At 55.1% G+C, this 12681-nt stretch overlaps 1 protein-coding gene across 1 annotated transcript in view; it reads left to right on the top strand.

Moving 5' to 3' along the window:
• The window catches only part of PLP2 (proteolipid protein 2), a 94560-nt gene that overhangs the window by 52967 nt on the left and 28912 nt on the right, over positions 1-12681 (top strand). Inside the window, exons 2-3 of the mRNA XM_069209314.1 lie at positions 2166-2321; positions 10312-10410. Coding sequence (XP_069065415.1) covers positions 2166-2321; positions 10312-10410 — 255 coding nt within the window. The remainder of the gene's footprint in view (positions 1-2165; positions 2322-10311; positions 10411-12681) is intronic.

The following is a 12681-nucleotide window of genomic DNA, read 5'->3' as shown; positions in this document are numbered from 1 at the left end:
AGCCTCACCCCTGTGCCCCCATCTCCAGCCTCACCCCTGGCCCTCACTCTCTACGGTGCCCTGTGCCCCCCCGCCCCCATCTACAGCCTCACCCCTGGCCCCCACTCTCTTCGGTGCCTGTGCCCCCCATCTCCAGCCTCACCCCTGTGCCCCCATCTCCAGCCTCACCCCTGTGCCCCCCATCTCCAGCTTCACCCCTTGCCCTCACCTTCTACGGTGCCCTGTGCCCCCCATCTCCAGCCTCACCCGGGCCCTCACCTTCTACGGTGCCCTGTGCCCCTCCATCTCCAGCCGCACCCCTTGCCCTCACCTTCTACGGTGCCCTGTGCCCCCCATCTCCAGCCTCACCCGGGCCCTCACCTTCTACGGTGCCCTGTGCCCCCCAACTCCAGCCTCACCCCTGTGCCCCCCATCTCCAGCTTCACCCCTTGCCCTCACCTTCTACGGTGCCCTGTGCCCCCCATCTCCAGCCTCACCCCTGGCCCTCACTCTCTACGGTGCCCTGTGCCCCCCCGCCCCCATCTCCAGCCTCACCCCTGGCCCCCACCCTCTACGGTGCCTGTGCCCCCATCTCCAGCCTCACCCCTGTGCCCCTATCTCCAGCCTCACCCCTGGCCCTCACTCTCTACGGTGCCCTGTGCCCCCCCGCCCCCATCTCCAGCCTCACCCCTGGCCCCCACTCTCTACGGTGCCTGTGCCCCCCATCTCCAGCCTCACCCCTGTGCCCCCATCTCCAGCCTCACCCCTGTGCCCCCCATCTCCAGCTTCACCCCTTGCCCTCACCTTCTACGGTGCCCTGTGCCCCCCATCTCCAGCCTCACCCGGGCCCTCACCTTCTACGGTGCCCTGTGCCCCTCCATCTCCAGCCGCACCCCTGGCCCTCACTCTCTACGGTGCCCTGTGGCCCCCCCCGCCCCCATCTCCAGCCTCACCCCTGTGCCCCCATCTCCAGCCTCACCCGGGTCCTCACCCTCTACGGTGCCCTGTACCCCCATCTCCAGCCTCACCCCTGGCCCTCACTCTCTACGGTGCCCTGTGCCCCCCCCCCGCCCCTATCTCCAGCCTCACCCCTGGCCCTCACTCTCTACGGTGCCTGTGCCCCCCATCTCCAGCCTTACCCCTGTGCCCCCATCTCCAGCCTCAACCGGGCCCTCACCCTCTACGGTGCCCTGTGCCACCCATCTCCACCCTCACCCCTGTGCCTCCATCTCCACCCTCACCCCTGTGCCCCCCATCTCCAGCCTCACCCCTGTGCCACCCATCTCCAGCCTCACCCCTGGCCCTCACCCTCTACGGTGCCCCCCCCCCCCCATCTCCAGCCTCACCCCGGCCCTCACCCTCTACGGTGCCCTGTGCCCCCCATCTCCAGCCTCACCCCTGGCCCTCACTCTCTACGGTGCCCTGTGCCCCCCCCCCCCGCCCCCATCTCCAGCCTCACCCCTGGCCCCCACTCTCTACGGTGCCTGTGCCCCCCATCTCCAGCCTCACCCCTGGCCCTCACTCTCTACGGTGCCCTGTGCCCCCCCGCCCCTATCTCCAGCCTCACCCCTGGCCCCCACTCTCTACGGTGCCTGTGCCCCCCATCTCCAGCCTCACCCCTGTGCCCCCATCTCCAGCCTCACCCGGGCCCTCACCCTCTACGGTGCCCTGTACCCCCATCTCCAGCCTCACCCCTGGCCCTCACCCTCTACGGTGGCCTGTGCCCCCAACTCCAGCCTCACCCCGGGCCCTCACCCTCTACGGTGACCATACGTGTGAGCATACATACATGTATATTACTGCACGAGCTGTGTAAACATGAACGTACATACATGTATATCACTGTGTGTAAACATGAACGTACATACATGTATATCACTGTGTAAACATGAACGTACATACATGTATATTACTGCATGAGCTGTGTAAACGTGAAAGTACATACATGTATATTACCAACCCATGCTGTGTAAACGTGAAAGTACATACATGTATATTACCGCACGTGCTGTGTAAACATGAACGTACATACATGTATATTACCGCACATGCTTTGTAAACGTGAAGGTACATACATGTATATCACGTGCTGCGTCTGACTGCCGCCTCTTCTCTGCTTCTGTTGAACTCTCTCTCCGCTCACCCTCCACTCCCGGCGCCTGACCTTGTGCATGTGTTCTCCTCAGCTGCTTTGCATCGTGGTGCTGATCTGCTACGGCGCCTCCAGGTATGCGGGGTACACCACCGTCCCCATCGTGGAGATGGTGTTCTGCATCGTCTTCTTCATCATCTTCATGCTGCGCCTGGACCGCACCATCTCATTCATCCACTGGCCCTTCACTGTGAGTACCTGATGCCTGGCGGCGTGAGCTGTGAGTACCTGAGGGCCTGGGAGCGTGAGCTGAGCATACCTGGGGGCGTGAGCTGTGAGTACCCGAGGGCCTGGGGGCGTGAGCTGTGAGTATCTGAGGGCCTGGGGGCATGAGCTGTGAGTACCTGGGGGCGTGAGCTGTGAGTACCTGAGGGACTGGGGGCGTGAGCTGTGAGTACCTGGGAGCGTGAGCTGCGCGTACCTTGGGGCGTGAGCTGTGAATACCTGAGGGCCTGGGAGCGTGAGCTGTGCATACCTGGGGGCGTGAGCTGTGAGTACCCGAGGGCCTGGGGGCGTGAGCTGTGAGTATCTGAGGGCCTGGGGGCGTGAGCTGTGAGTACCTGAGGGCCTGGCGGCGTGAGCTGTGAGTACCTGAGGGCGTGAGCTGTGAGTACCTGAGGGCCTGGCGGCGTGAGCTCTGAGTACCTGAGGGCCTGGGGGCGTGAGCTGTGAGTACCTGAGGGCGTGAGCTGTGAGTACCTGAGGGCCTGGGAGCGTGAGCTGTGCATACCTGGCGGCGTGAGCTGTGAGTACCTGAAGGCCTGGGGGCGTGAGCTGTGAGTACCTGAGGGTCTGGGGGCGTGAGCTGTGCGTACCTGGGGGCGTGAGCTGTGCGTACCTGGGGGCGTGAGCTGTGAGTACCTGAGGGCCTGGGGGCGTGAGCTGTGAGTACCTGGGGGCGTGAGCTGTGAGTACCTGAGGGCCTGGGGGCGTGAGCTGTGAGTACCTGAGGGGACAGGCCTTGGGGCGTGAGCTGAGAGTACCTGAGGGCCTGGGGGCGTGAGCTGTGAGTACCTGAGGGGACAGGCCTGTGGGCGTGAGGGGCAGGCCTTAGGGGGCATCAGCTGTATCACAGAGGAATGCCGGAGTGTGTAAGGGGACGGCTTGAAGGTGTGAGGGGACAAGGCTGAGGGTGTGAGGGGCAGCTCTGAGAGGACATGAGCTACACGTATCACGTATCGCAGAGGAAGGCCTCAGGGTATGATGGGGCGGACCAGAGGGGACATAAGCTGTGAGTGTCTCAGAGGAAGGCGTGAGGGTGAGATGGGACAGGCATGGGAATGTCAGGGTACAGACATGAGGAGACATGAGCTGCGACTAACACTGGGGGCAGGCATGAGGGTGTAAGAGGACAGGCCTGGATTTGGTCGAGGGGACAGACTTTGATTTTCACTGTGAGTATCTCAGGGGACAGGCTTTGGATTTCACTGTGAGCATCTCAGGGGACATGTGTTGGTTCCCACTGTGAGTATCTGGAGATAGGTTTGGTTTTCACTGAGAGTATGTGAGAGGGCCTCCCTCACCGTGCTTTGTGAGTATCTGGGGACAGGCTTTGTTTTTCACTGTGAGTATGTGGGGACAGGCTTTGGTTTTCATTGGGAGCATTTAAGGAGACAGGCACTGGTTTTCATTGTGAGTATCTGGGGACAGGCTTTGGTTTTCACTGTGAGTATCTGGGGACAGGTTTGGTTTTAACTTTATCTGGGTCAGGCTTTGGTTTTTACTGTGAGTATCTGAGGAGACAGGCTTTGGTTTTCACTGTGAGTATGTGGGGACAGGCTTTGGTTTTCACAGTGAGTGTGTGGGGACAGGCTTTGGTTTTCACTGCGAGTTTTCGGGGACAGGCGTTAGTTTTCACTGTGAGTATCTGAGGAGACAGGCACTGGTTTTCACTGTGAGTATCTGGGGACAGGCTTTGGTTTTCACTGTGAGTATCTGGGGCCAGGCGTTGGTTTTTACTGTGAGTATCTGGGGACAGGCTTTGGTTTTCACTGTGAGTATCTGGGGACAGGTTTGGTTTTAACTTTATCTGGGTCAGGCTTTGATTTTTACTGTGAGTATCTGAGGAGACAGGCTTTGGTTTTCACTGTGAGTATGTGGGGACAGGCTTTGGTTTTCACTGTGACTGTGTGGGGACAGGCTTTGGTTTTCACTGCGAGTATTCGGCGACAGGCGTTAGTTTTCACTGTGAGTATCTGAGGAGACAGGCACTGGTTTTCACTGTGAGTATCTGGGGACAGGCTTTGGTTTTCACTGTGAGTATCTGGGGCCAGGCGTTGGTTTTCACTGTGAGTATCTGGGGACAGGTTTGGTTTTAACTGTATCTAGGGTCAGGCTTTGGTTTTCACTGTGAGTATCTGAGGGGACAGGCTCTGGTTTTCACTGTGAGTATCTGGGGACAGGCGGTTTTCACTGTGAGTATCTGGGGACAGGCACTGGTTTTCACTGTATCTAGGGTCAGGCTTTGGTTTTCACCTTGAGTATCTGAGGAGACAGGCACTGGGTTTCACTTTGAGTATCTGAGGAGACAGGCTTTGGTTTTCACTGTGAGTATCTGGGGACAGGCGTTGGTTTTCACTGTGAGCATCTGGGGACAGGCTTTGGTTTTCACTGTGAGTATCTGGGGACAGGTTTGGTTTTAACTGTATCTGGGCCAGGCTTTGGTTTTCACTGTGAGTATCTGAGGAGAGAGGCACTGGTTTTCGCTGTGAGTATGTGGGGACAGGCTTTGGTTTTCACTGTGAGCATGTGGGGACAGGCTTTGGTTTTCACTGTGAGTATCTGAGGAGACAGGCACTGGGTTTCACTTTGAGTATCTGAGGAGACAGGCTTTGGTTTTCACTGTGAGTATCTGGGGACAGGCGTTGGTTTTCACTGTGAGCATCTGGGGACAGGCTTTGGTTTTCACTGTGAGTATCTGGGGACAGGTTTGGTTTTAACTCTATCTGGGCCAGGCTTTGGTTTTCACTGTGAGTATCTGAGGAGAGAGGCACTGGTTTTCGCTTTGAGTATGTGGGGACAGGCTTTGGTTTTCACTGTGAGTATGTGGGGACAGGCTTTGGTTTTCACTGTGAGTATCCGGGGACAGGTTTGGTTTCACCTGTATCTAGGGTCAGGATTCAGTTTTCACTGTGAGTATCTGGGGACAGGCTTTGGTTCTCACTGTGAGTATCTGGGGACAGGCTTTGGTTTTCACTTTGAGTATGTGGGGACAGGCTTTGGTTTTCACTGTGAGTATCTGGGGACAGGCGTTGGTTTTCACTGTGAGTATCTGGGGACAGGTTTGGTTTTAACTGTATCTAGGGTCAGGCTTTGGTTTTCACCGTGAGTATCTGAGGAGACAGACACTGGTTTTCACGGTGAGTATCTGGGGACAGGTTTGGTTCTCACTGTGAGTATCTGGGGACAGGCTTTGGTTTTCACTTTGAGTATGTGGGGACAGGCTTTGGTTTTCACTGTGAGTATCTGGGGACAGGCGTTGGTTTTCACTGTGAGTATCTGAGGACAGGTTTGGTTTTAACTGTATCTAGGGTCAGGCTTTGGTTTTCACCGTGAGTATCTGAGGAGACAGACACTGGTTTTCACTGTGAGTATCTGGGGACAGGCTTTGGTTCTCACTGTGAGTATCTGGGGACAGGCTTTGGTTTTCACTTTGAGTATGTGGGGACAGGCACTGGTTTTCACTGTGAGTATCTGGGGACAGGCTTTGGTTTTCACTGTGAGTATCTGGGGCCAGGCGTTGGTTTTCACTGTGAGTATCTGGGAACAGGTTTGGTTTTGACTGTATCTAGGGTCAGGCTTTAGTTTTCACTGTGAGTATCTGGGGACAGGCTTTGGTTTTCACTGTAAGTATCTGGGGACAGGCGTTGGTTTTGACTTTGAGTATGTGGGGACAGACACTGGTTTTCACTGTGAGTATCTGGGGACAGGTTTGGTTTCACCTGTATCTAGGGTCAGGCTTCAGTTTTCACTGTGAGTATCTGGGGACAGGCTTTGGTTCTCACTGTGAGTATCTGGGGACAGGCTTTGGTTTTCACTTTGAGTATGTGGGGACAGGCACTGGTTTTCACTGTGAGTATCTGGGGACAGGCTTTGGTTTTCACTGTGAGTATCTGGGGCAGGCTTTGGTTTTCACTGTGAGCATCTTGGGACAGGCTTTGGTTTTCACTGTATCTGGGGACAGGTTTGGTTTTACCTGTATCTAGGGTCAGGCTTCAGTTTTCACTGTGAGTATCTGGGGACATGCTTTGGTTCTCACTGTGAGTATCTGGGGACAGGCTTTGGTTTTCACTTTGAGTATGTGGGGACAGGCTTTGGTTTTCACTGTGAGTATCTGGAGACATGCGTTGGTTTTCACTGTGAGTATCTGGGGACAGGTTTGGTTTTAACTGTATCTAGGGTCAGGCTTTGGTTTTCACTGTGAGTATCTGAGGAGACAGACACTGGTTTTCACTGTGAGTATCTGGGGACAGGTTTGGTTTCACCTGTATCTAGGGTCAGGCTTCAGTTTTCACTGTGAGTATCTGGGGACAGGCTTTGGTTCTCACTGTGAGTATCTGGGGACAGGCTTTGGTTTTCACTTTGAGTATGTGGGGACAGGCACTGGTTTTCACTGTGAGTATCTGGGGACAGGCTTTGTTTTTCACTGTGAGTATCTGGGGCCAGGCGTTGGTTTTCACTGTGAGTATCTAGGAACAGGTTTGGTTTTGACCGTATCTAGGGTCAGGCTTTAGTTTTCACTGTGAGTATCTGGGGACAGGCTTTGGTTTTCACTGTAAGTATCTTGGGACAGGCGTTGGTTTTGACTTTGAGTTTGTGGGGACAGACATTGGTTTTCACTGTGAGTATCTGGGGACAGGTTTGGTTTCACCTGTATCTTGGGTCAGGCTTCAGTTTTCACTGTGAGTATCTGGGGACAGGCTTTGGTTCTCACTGTGAGTATCTGGGGACAGGCTTTGGTTTTCACTTTGAGTATGTGGGGACAGGCACTGGTTTTCACTGTGAGTATCTGGGGACAGGCTTTGGTTTTCACTGTGAGCATCTGGGGACAGGCTTTGGTTTTCACTGTGAGTATCTGAGGAGACAGGCACTGGTTTTCACCGTGATTATCTGGGGACAGGCGTTGGTTTTCAATGTGAGTACCTGGGGTCAGGTATTGGTTTAAACTGTATCTAGGGTCAGGCGTTGGTTTTCACTGTGAGTATCTGGGGACAGGCTTTGGTTTTCACTGTGAGTATCTGGGGACATGTATTTGGTTTCACTGTGAGTATCTGGGGTCATTCGTTGGTTTTCACTGTATCTGGGGACAGGCGTTGGTTTTCACTATAAGTATCTGGGGCAGGTTTGGTTTTCACTGAGAGTATGAGAGAGGGCCTGCCTCACTGTGCTTTGTGAGTATCTGAGGGAACAGACTTCACTTTCCACTGTGAGTATGAGAGGAACTGCCTCACAGTGAGTATGAGAGAGGAACTGCCTCACAGTGAGTATGAGAGAGGGCATGCCTCACTGTGAGTATGAGAGAGGCGTGCCTCACTGTGAGTATGAGAGAGGCATGCCTCACTGTGAGTATGAGAGAGGGCTGCCGCATTGTGAGTATGAGAGAGGGCTGCTTCACTGTGAGTATGAGAGGCCTCACTGTGAGTATGAGAGAGGCGTGCCTTACTGTGAGTATGAAGAGAGGTGTGCCTCACTATGAGTATGAGTTAGGCCTCCATCACTGTGAGTAGGAGAGAGGCCTGCCTCACTGTGAGTATGAGAGAGGCCTGCCTCACTGTGAGTATGAGTGAGGTCTTCCTCACTGTGAGTATGAGAGAGGAGGCCTCCCTCACTGTGAGTATGAGAGAGGGCTGCCTCACTGTGAGTATGAGAGAGGCCTGCCTCACTGTGAGTATGAGCGGGCTGCTTCATTGCGAGTATGAGAGAGGGCTGCCTCACTGTGAGATGAGAGAGGCCTCCCTCACTGTGAGTATGTGAGATGCCTGCCTCACATTGAGTATGAGTGAGGGCCTGCCTCACTGTGAGTATGAGAGTGAAGCAGACCTCTCACATACTAATAGTGAGGCAGCCCTCTCTTATACTCACAATGAAGCAGCCCGCTCACACTCACAGTGAGGCTCATACTCACAGCCCTTTCATACCCACAGTGAGGCTCATACTCACAGCCCTCTCATACCCACAGTGAGGTTTATACTCTCTTATACTCACAGTGAGGCATCCCTCTCACATACTCACAGAGGCAGCCCTCTCTCATACTCACAGTGAAGCAGACCTCTCTGCCTCACTGTGAGTATGCGAGAGTATGAACCTCACTGTGAGTATGAGAGGGCTGTGAGTATGAGCCTCACTGTGAGTATGAGCCTCACTGTGGGTATGAGAGGGCTGTGAGTATGAGCCTCACTGTGAGTATGAGAGGGGCTCTGAGTATGAGCTTCACTGTATGAGAATATGAGAGGGGCTGTGAGTATGAGCCTCACGGTGAGTATGAGAGGGGCTGTGAGTATGATCCTCACTGTAAGTATGGGAGTATGAGAGGGCTGTGAGTATAAGCCTCACTGTGAGTTTGAGAAGGGGCTGTGAGTATGAGCCTCACTGTGAGTATGAGAGAGCTGTGAGTATGTGAGTATGAGAGGGGCTGTGAGTATGAGCCTCACTGTGGGTATGAGAGCATGAGAGGGTGCTGTGAGTATGAGCCTCACTGTGAGTAAGAGAGAGGCTGTGAGTATGAGCCTCACTTTGAGTATGACAGGGTCTGTGAGTATGAGCCTTACTGTGAGTATGAGAAGGTGCTGTGAGTATGAGCCTCACTGAGTATGTGAGTATGAGAGGGGCTGTGAGTATGAGCCTCACTGTGAGTATGAGAGGGCTGTGAATATGGACCTCACTGTGAGTATGTGAGTATGAGAGGGGCTCTGAGTATGAGCCTCACTGTGGGTATGAGAGGGGCTGTGAGTATGAGAGAGGGGTGTGAGTATGAGAGGCCTGCCTCTCTGTGAGTGTGAGAGAGGGCTGCCTCACTATGAGTATGAGTATGAGAGAGGGCTGCCTTACTGTGAGTATGAGAGGGGGCCTGCTTCACTTATAAGTGCAGGCCTCCCTGATTCAGTATCAGAGAGAGCTGTGAGTATGAGCCTCACTGTGAGTATGAGAGGCCTCCCTCTCTGTGAGTGTGAGAGAGGGCTGCCTCACTGTGAGTATGCGTATGTGAGAGGGCTGCCTCTCTGTGGGTATGTGAGAGGGCCTGCCTCGCTGTGAGTATGAGAGGGGGCTGTGAGTATGCGCCTCACTGTATGAGAGGGGCTGTGAGTTTGAGCCTCACTGTGAGTATGTGAGTATGAAAGGGGCTGTGAGTTTGAGCCTCACTGTGAGTATGAGAGGGGCTGTGAGTATGAGCCTCTCTGTGAGTATGTGAGTATGAGAGGGCTGTGAGTATGAGCCTCATTGTGAGAATGAAAGGGGCTGTGAGTATGAGCCTCACTGTGAGTATGAGAGGGCTGTGAGTATGAGCCTCACTGTGAGTATGAGAGGGGGCTGTGAGTATGAGCCTCACTGTGAGTATGAGAGGGTGCTGTGAGTATAAGCCTCACTGTGAGTGTGAGTATGAAAGAGGCTGTAAGTATGAGCCTCACTGTGAGTATGAGACGGGGTTTGAATATTAGCCTCACTGTGAGTATGAGAGGGTGCTGTGAGTAAAAGCCTCATTGTGAGTGTGAGTATGCGAGAGGTTGTGAATATAAGCCTCACTATGAGTATGAGAGGGCTGTGAGTATGAGCCTCACTGTGAGTATGAGAGGGCTGTGAGTATAAGCCTCACTGTGAGTGTGAGTATGAGAGAGGCTGTGAGTATGGGGCTCACTGTGAGTATGAGAGGGGCTGTGAGTATGACAGGGGCTGTGAGTATGAGCCTTACTGTGAGTATGAGACGGTGCTGTGAGTATTAGCCTCACTGAGTATGTGAGTATGAGAGGGGCTGTGAGTATGAGCCTCACTGTGAGTTGAGAGGGGCTGTGAGCATGAGCCTCACTCTGAGAGGGCTGTGAGTATAAGCCTCACTGTGAGTGTGAGTATGAGAGAAGCTGTGAGTATAAGTCTCACTGTGAGTATGAGAGGGCTGTATGAGCCTCACTGTGCTTTGAGTATCTGGCCCCGCCCCCCAGTGACCCCGCCTCCTCTCCCGCCCACAGGATCTCTTCCGAGCTGTGATTGGTGCCCTCTGCTTCATCATCACCTCGCTCATAGCCATGATTGGAAGCCGTGGAGACGGAGCAGCCATTGCAGGAGGGGTGAGTGTGTGCTACCCCACAGAGGGAAGTCACCAGGGGCAGGGGGGGTGCCCCCACTGCTTCCTCCATATGTACCCCCATAACCAGAAGACAGGGACAAGTCTCCCCACTGCCCAACCATATGTACCCCCCATCACCAGGAGACAGGGACAAGTCTCCCACTGCCCACCCACCATATGTACCCCCATAACCAGGAGACAGGGACAAGTCTCCCACTGCCCACCCACCATATGTACCCCCATAACCAGGAGACAGGGACAAGTCTCCCACTGCCCCTCCACATGTACCCCCATAACCAGGAGACAGGGACAAGTCTTCCACTGCCCCTCCACATGTACCCCCATAACCAGGAGACAGGGACAAGTCTCCCACTGCCCCTCCATATGTACCCCATCACCAGGAGACAGGGACAAGTCTCCCCACTGCCCCTCCATATGTACCCCCATAACCAGGAGACGGGGACAAGTCTCCCATTGCCCACCTTCCATATGTACCCCCATAACCAGGAGACAGGGACAAGTCTCCCACTGCCCCTCCATATGTACCCCATCACCAGGAGACAGGGGCAAGTCTCCCCACTGCCCCTCCATATGTACCCCATCACCAGGAGACAGGGACAAGTCTCCCCACTGCCCCTCCATATGTACCCCCATAACCAGGAGACGGGGACAAGTCTCCCATTGCCCACCTCCCATATGTCTCCCCCAGGCACCAAGGGACAGGTGCCCCAACTGACCCCCTCCTCCCATACGTACCCCCTAGTCACCAGGAGACAGGCTCCCCCCCACCACCCCCTTCCCCCATATGTTCCCCCATAACCAGGAGACAAGGACAAGTCTCCCACTGGGGGACAAGTCTCCCCACTGCCCCTCCATATGTACCCCCATCACCAGGAGACGGGGACAAGTCTCCCCACTGCCCCTCCATATGTACCCCATCACCAGGAGACGGGGACAAGTCTCCCCACTGCCTCTCCATATGTACCCCATCACCTGGAGACGGGGACAAGTCTCCCCACTGCCCCTCCATATGTACCCCCATAACTAGGAGACGGGGACAAGTCTCCCATTGCACCTCCATATGTACCCCCATAACCAGGAGACAGGGGCAAGTCTCCCCCTGCATCTCCATATGTACCCCATCACCAGGAGACAGGGACAAGTCTCCCCACTGCCCCTCCATATGTACCCCCATCACCAGGAGACAGGGACAAGTCTCCCCACTGCCCCTCCTTATGTACCCCCATCCCCAGGAAACAGGGACAAGTCTCCCACTGCCCCTTCTTATGTCCCCCATCACCAGGAGAGAGGGACAAGTCTCCCCACTGCCCCTCCATATGTACCCCCATCACCAGGAGACAGGGACAAGTCTCCCACTGCCCCTCCTTATGTACCCCCATCACCAGGAAACAGAGACAAGTCTCCCACTGCCCCTTCTTATGTCCCCCATCACCAGGACAGAGGGACAAGTCTCCCCACTGCCCCTCCATATGTACCCCATCACCAGGAGACGGGGACAAGTCTCCCATTGCACCTCCATATGTACCCCCCATAACCAGGAGACAGGGGCAAGTCTCCCCCTGCACCTCTACATGTACCCCCCATCACCAGGAGACAGGGACAAGTCTCCCCACTGCCCCTCCATATGTACCCCCATCACCAGGAGACAGGGACAAGTCTCCCACTGCCCCTCCATATGTACCCCCATCCCCAGGAGACAGGGAGAAGTCTCCCCACTGCCCCTCCATATGTACCCCCATCACCAGGAGACAGGGACAAGTCTCCCCACTGCCCCTCCTTATGTACCCCCATCACCAGGAAACAGGGACAAGTCTCCCACTGCCCCTCCTTATGTACCCCCATCCCCAGGATACAGGGACAAGTCTCCCACTGCCCCTTCTTATGTCCCCCATCACCAGGAGACAGGGACACGTCTCCCATTGCACCTCCATATGTACCCCCATCACCAGGAGACAGGGACAAGTCTCCCCACTGCCCCTCCATATGTACCCCCATCACCAGGAGACAGGGACAAGTCTCCCACTGCCCCTCCTTATGTCCCCCATCACCAGGAGAGAGGGACAAGTCTCCCCACTGCCCCTCCATATGTACCCCCATCACCAGGAGACAGGGACAAGTCTCCCACTGCCCCTCCTTATGTACCCCCATCACCAGGAGAGAGGGACAAGTCTCCCACTGCCCCTTCTTATGTCCCCCATCACCAGGAGAGAGGGACAAGTCTCCCCACTGCCCCTCCATATGTACCCCATCA

Source organism: Pleurodeles waltl, chromosome 10 (genome assembly GCF_031143425.1).
Source record: "Pleurodeles waltl isolate 20211129_DDA chromosome 10, aPleWal1.hap1.20221129, whole genome shotgun sequence".
In the NCBI taxonomy this organism is placed as follows: domain Eukaryota; kingdom Metazoa; phylum Chordata; class Amphibia; order Caudata; family Salamandridae; genus Pleurodeles; species Pleurodeles waltl.
The sequence above is the reverse complement of the archived record's forward strand: the minus strand, read 5'-3'. Positions and strand labels throughout refer to the sequence as shown.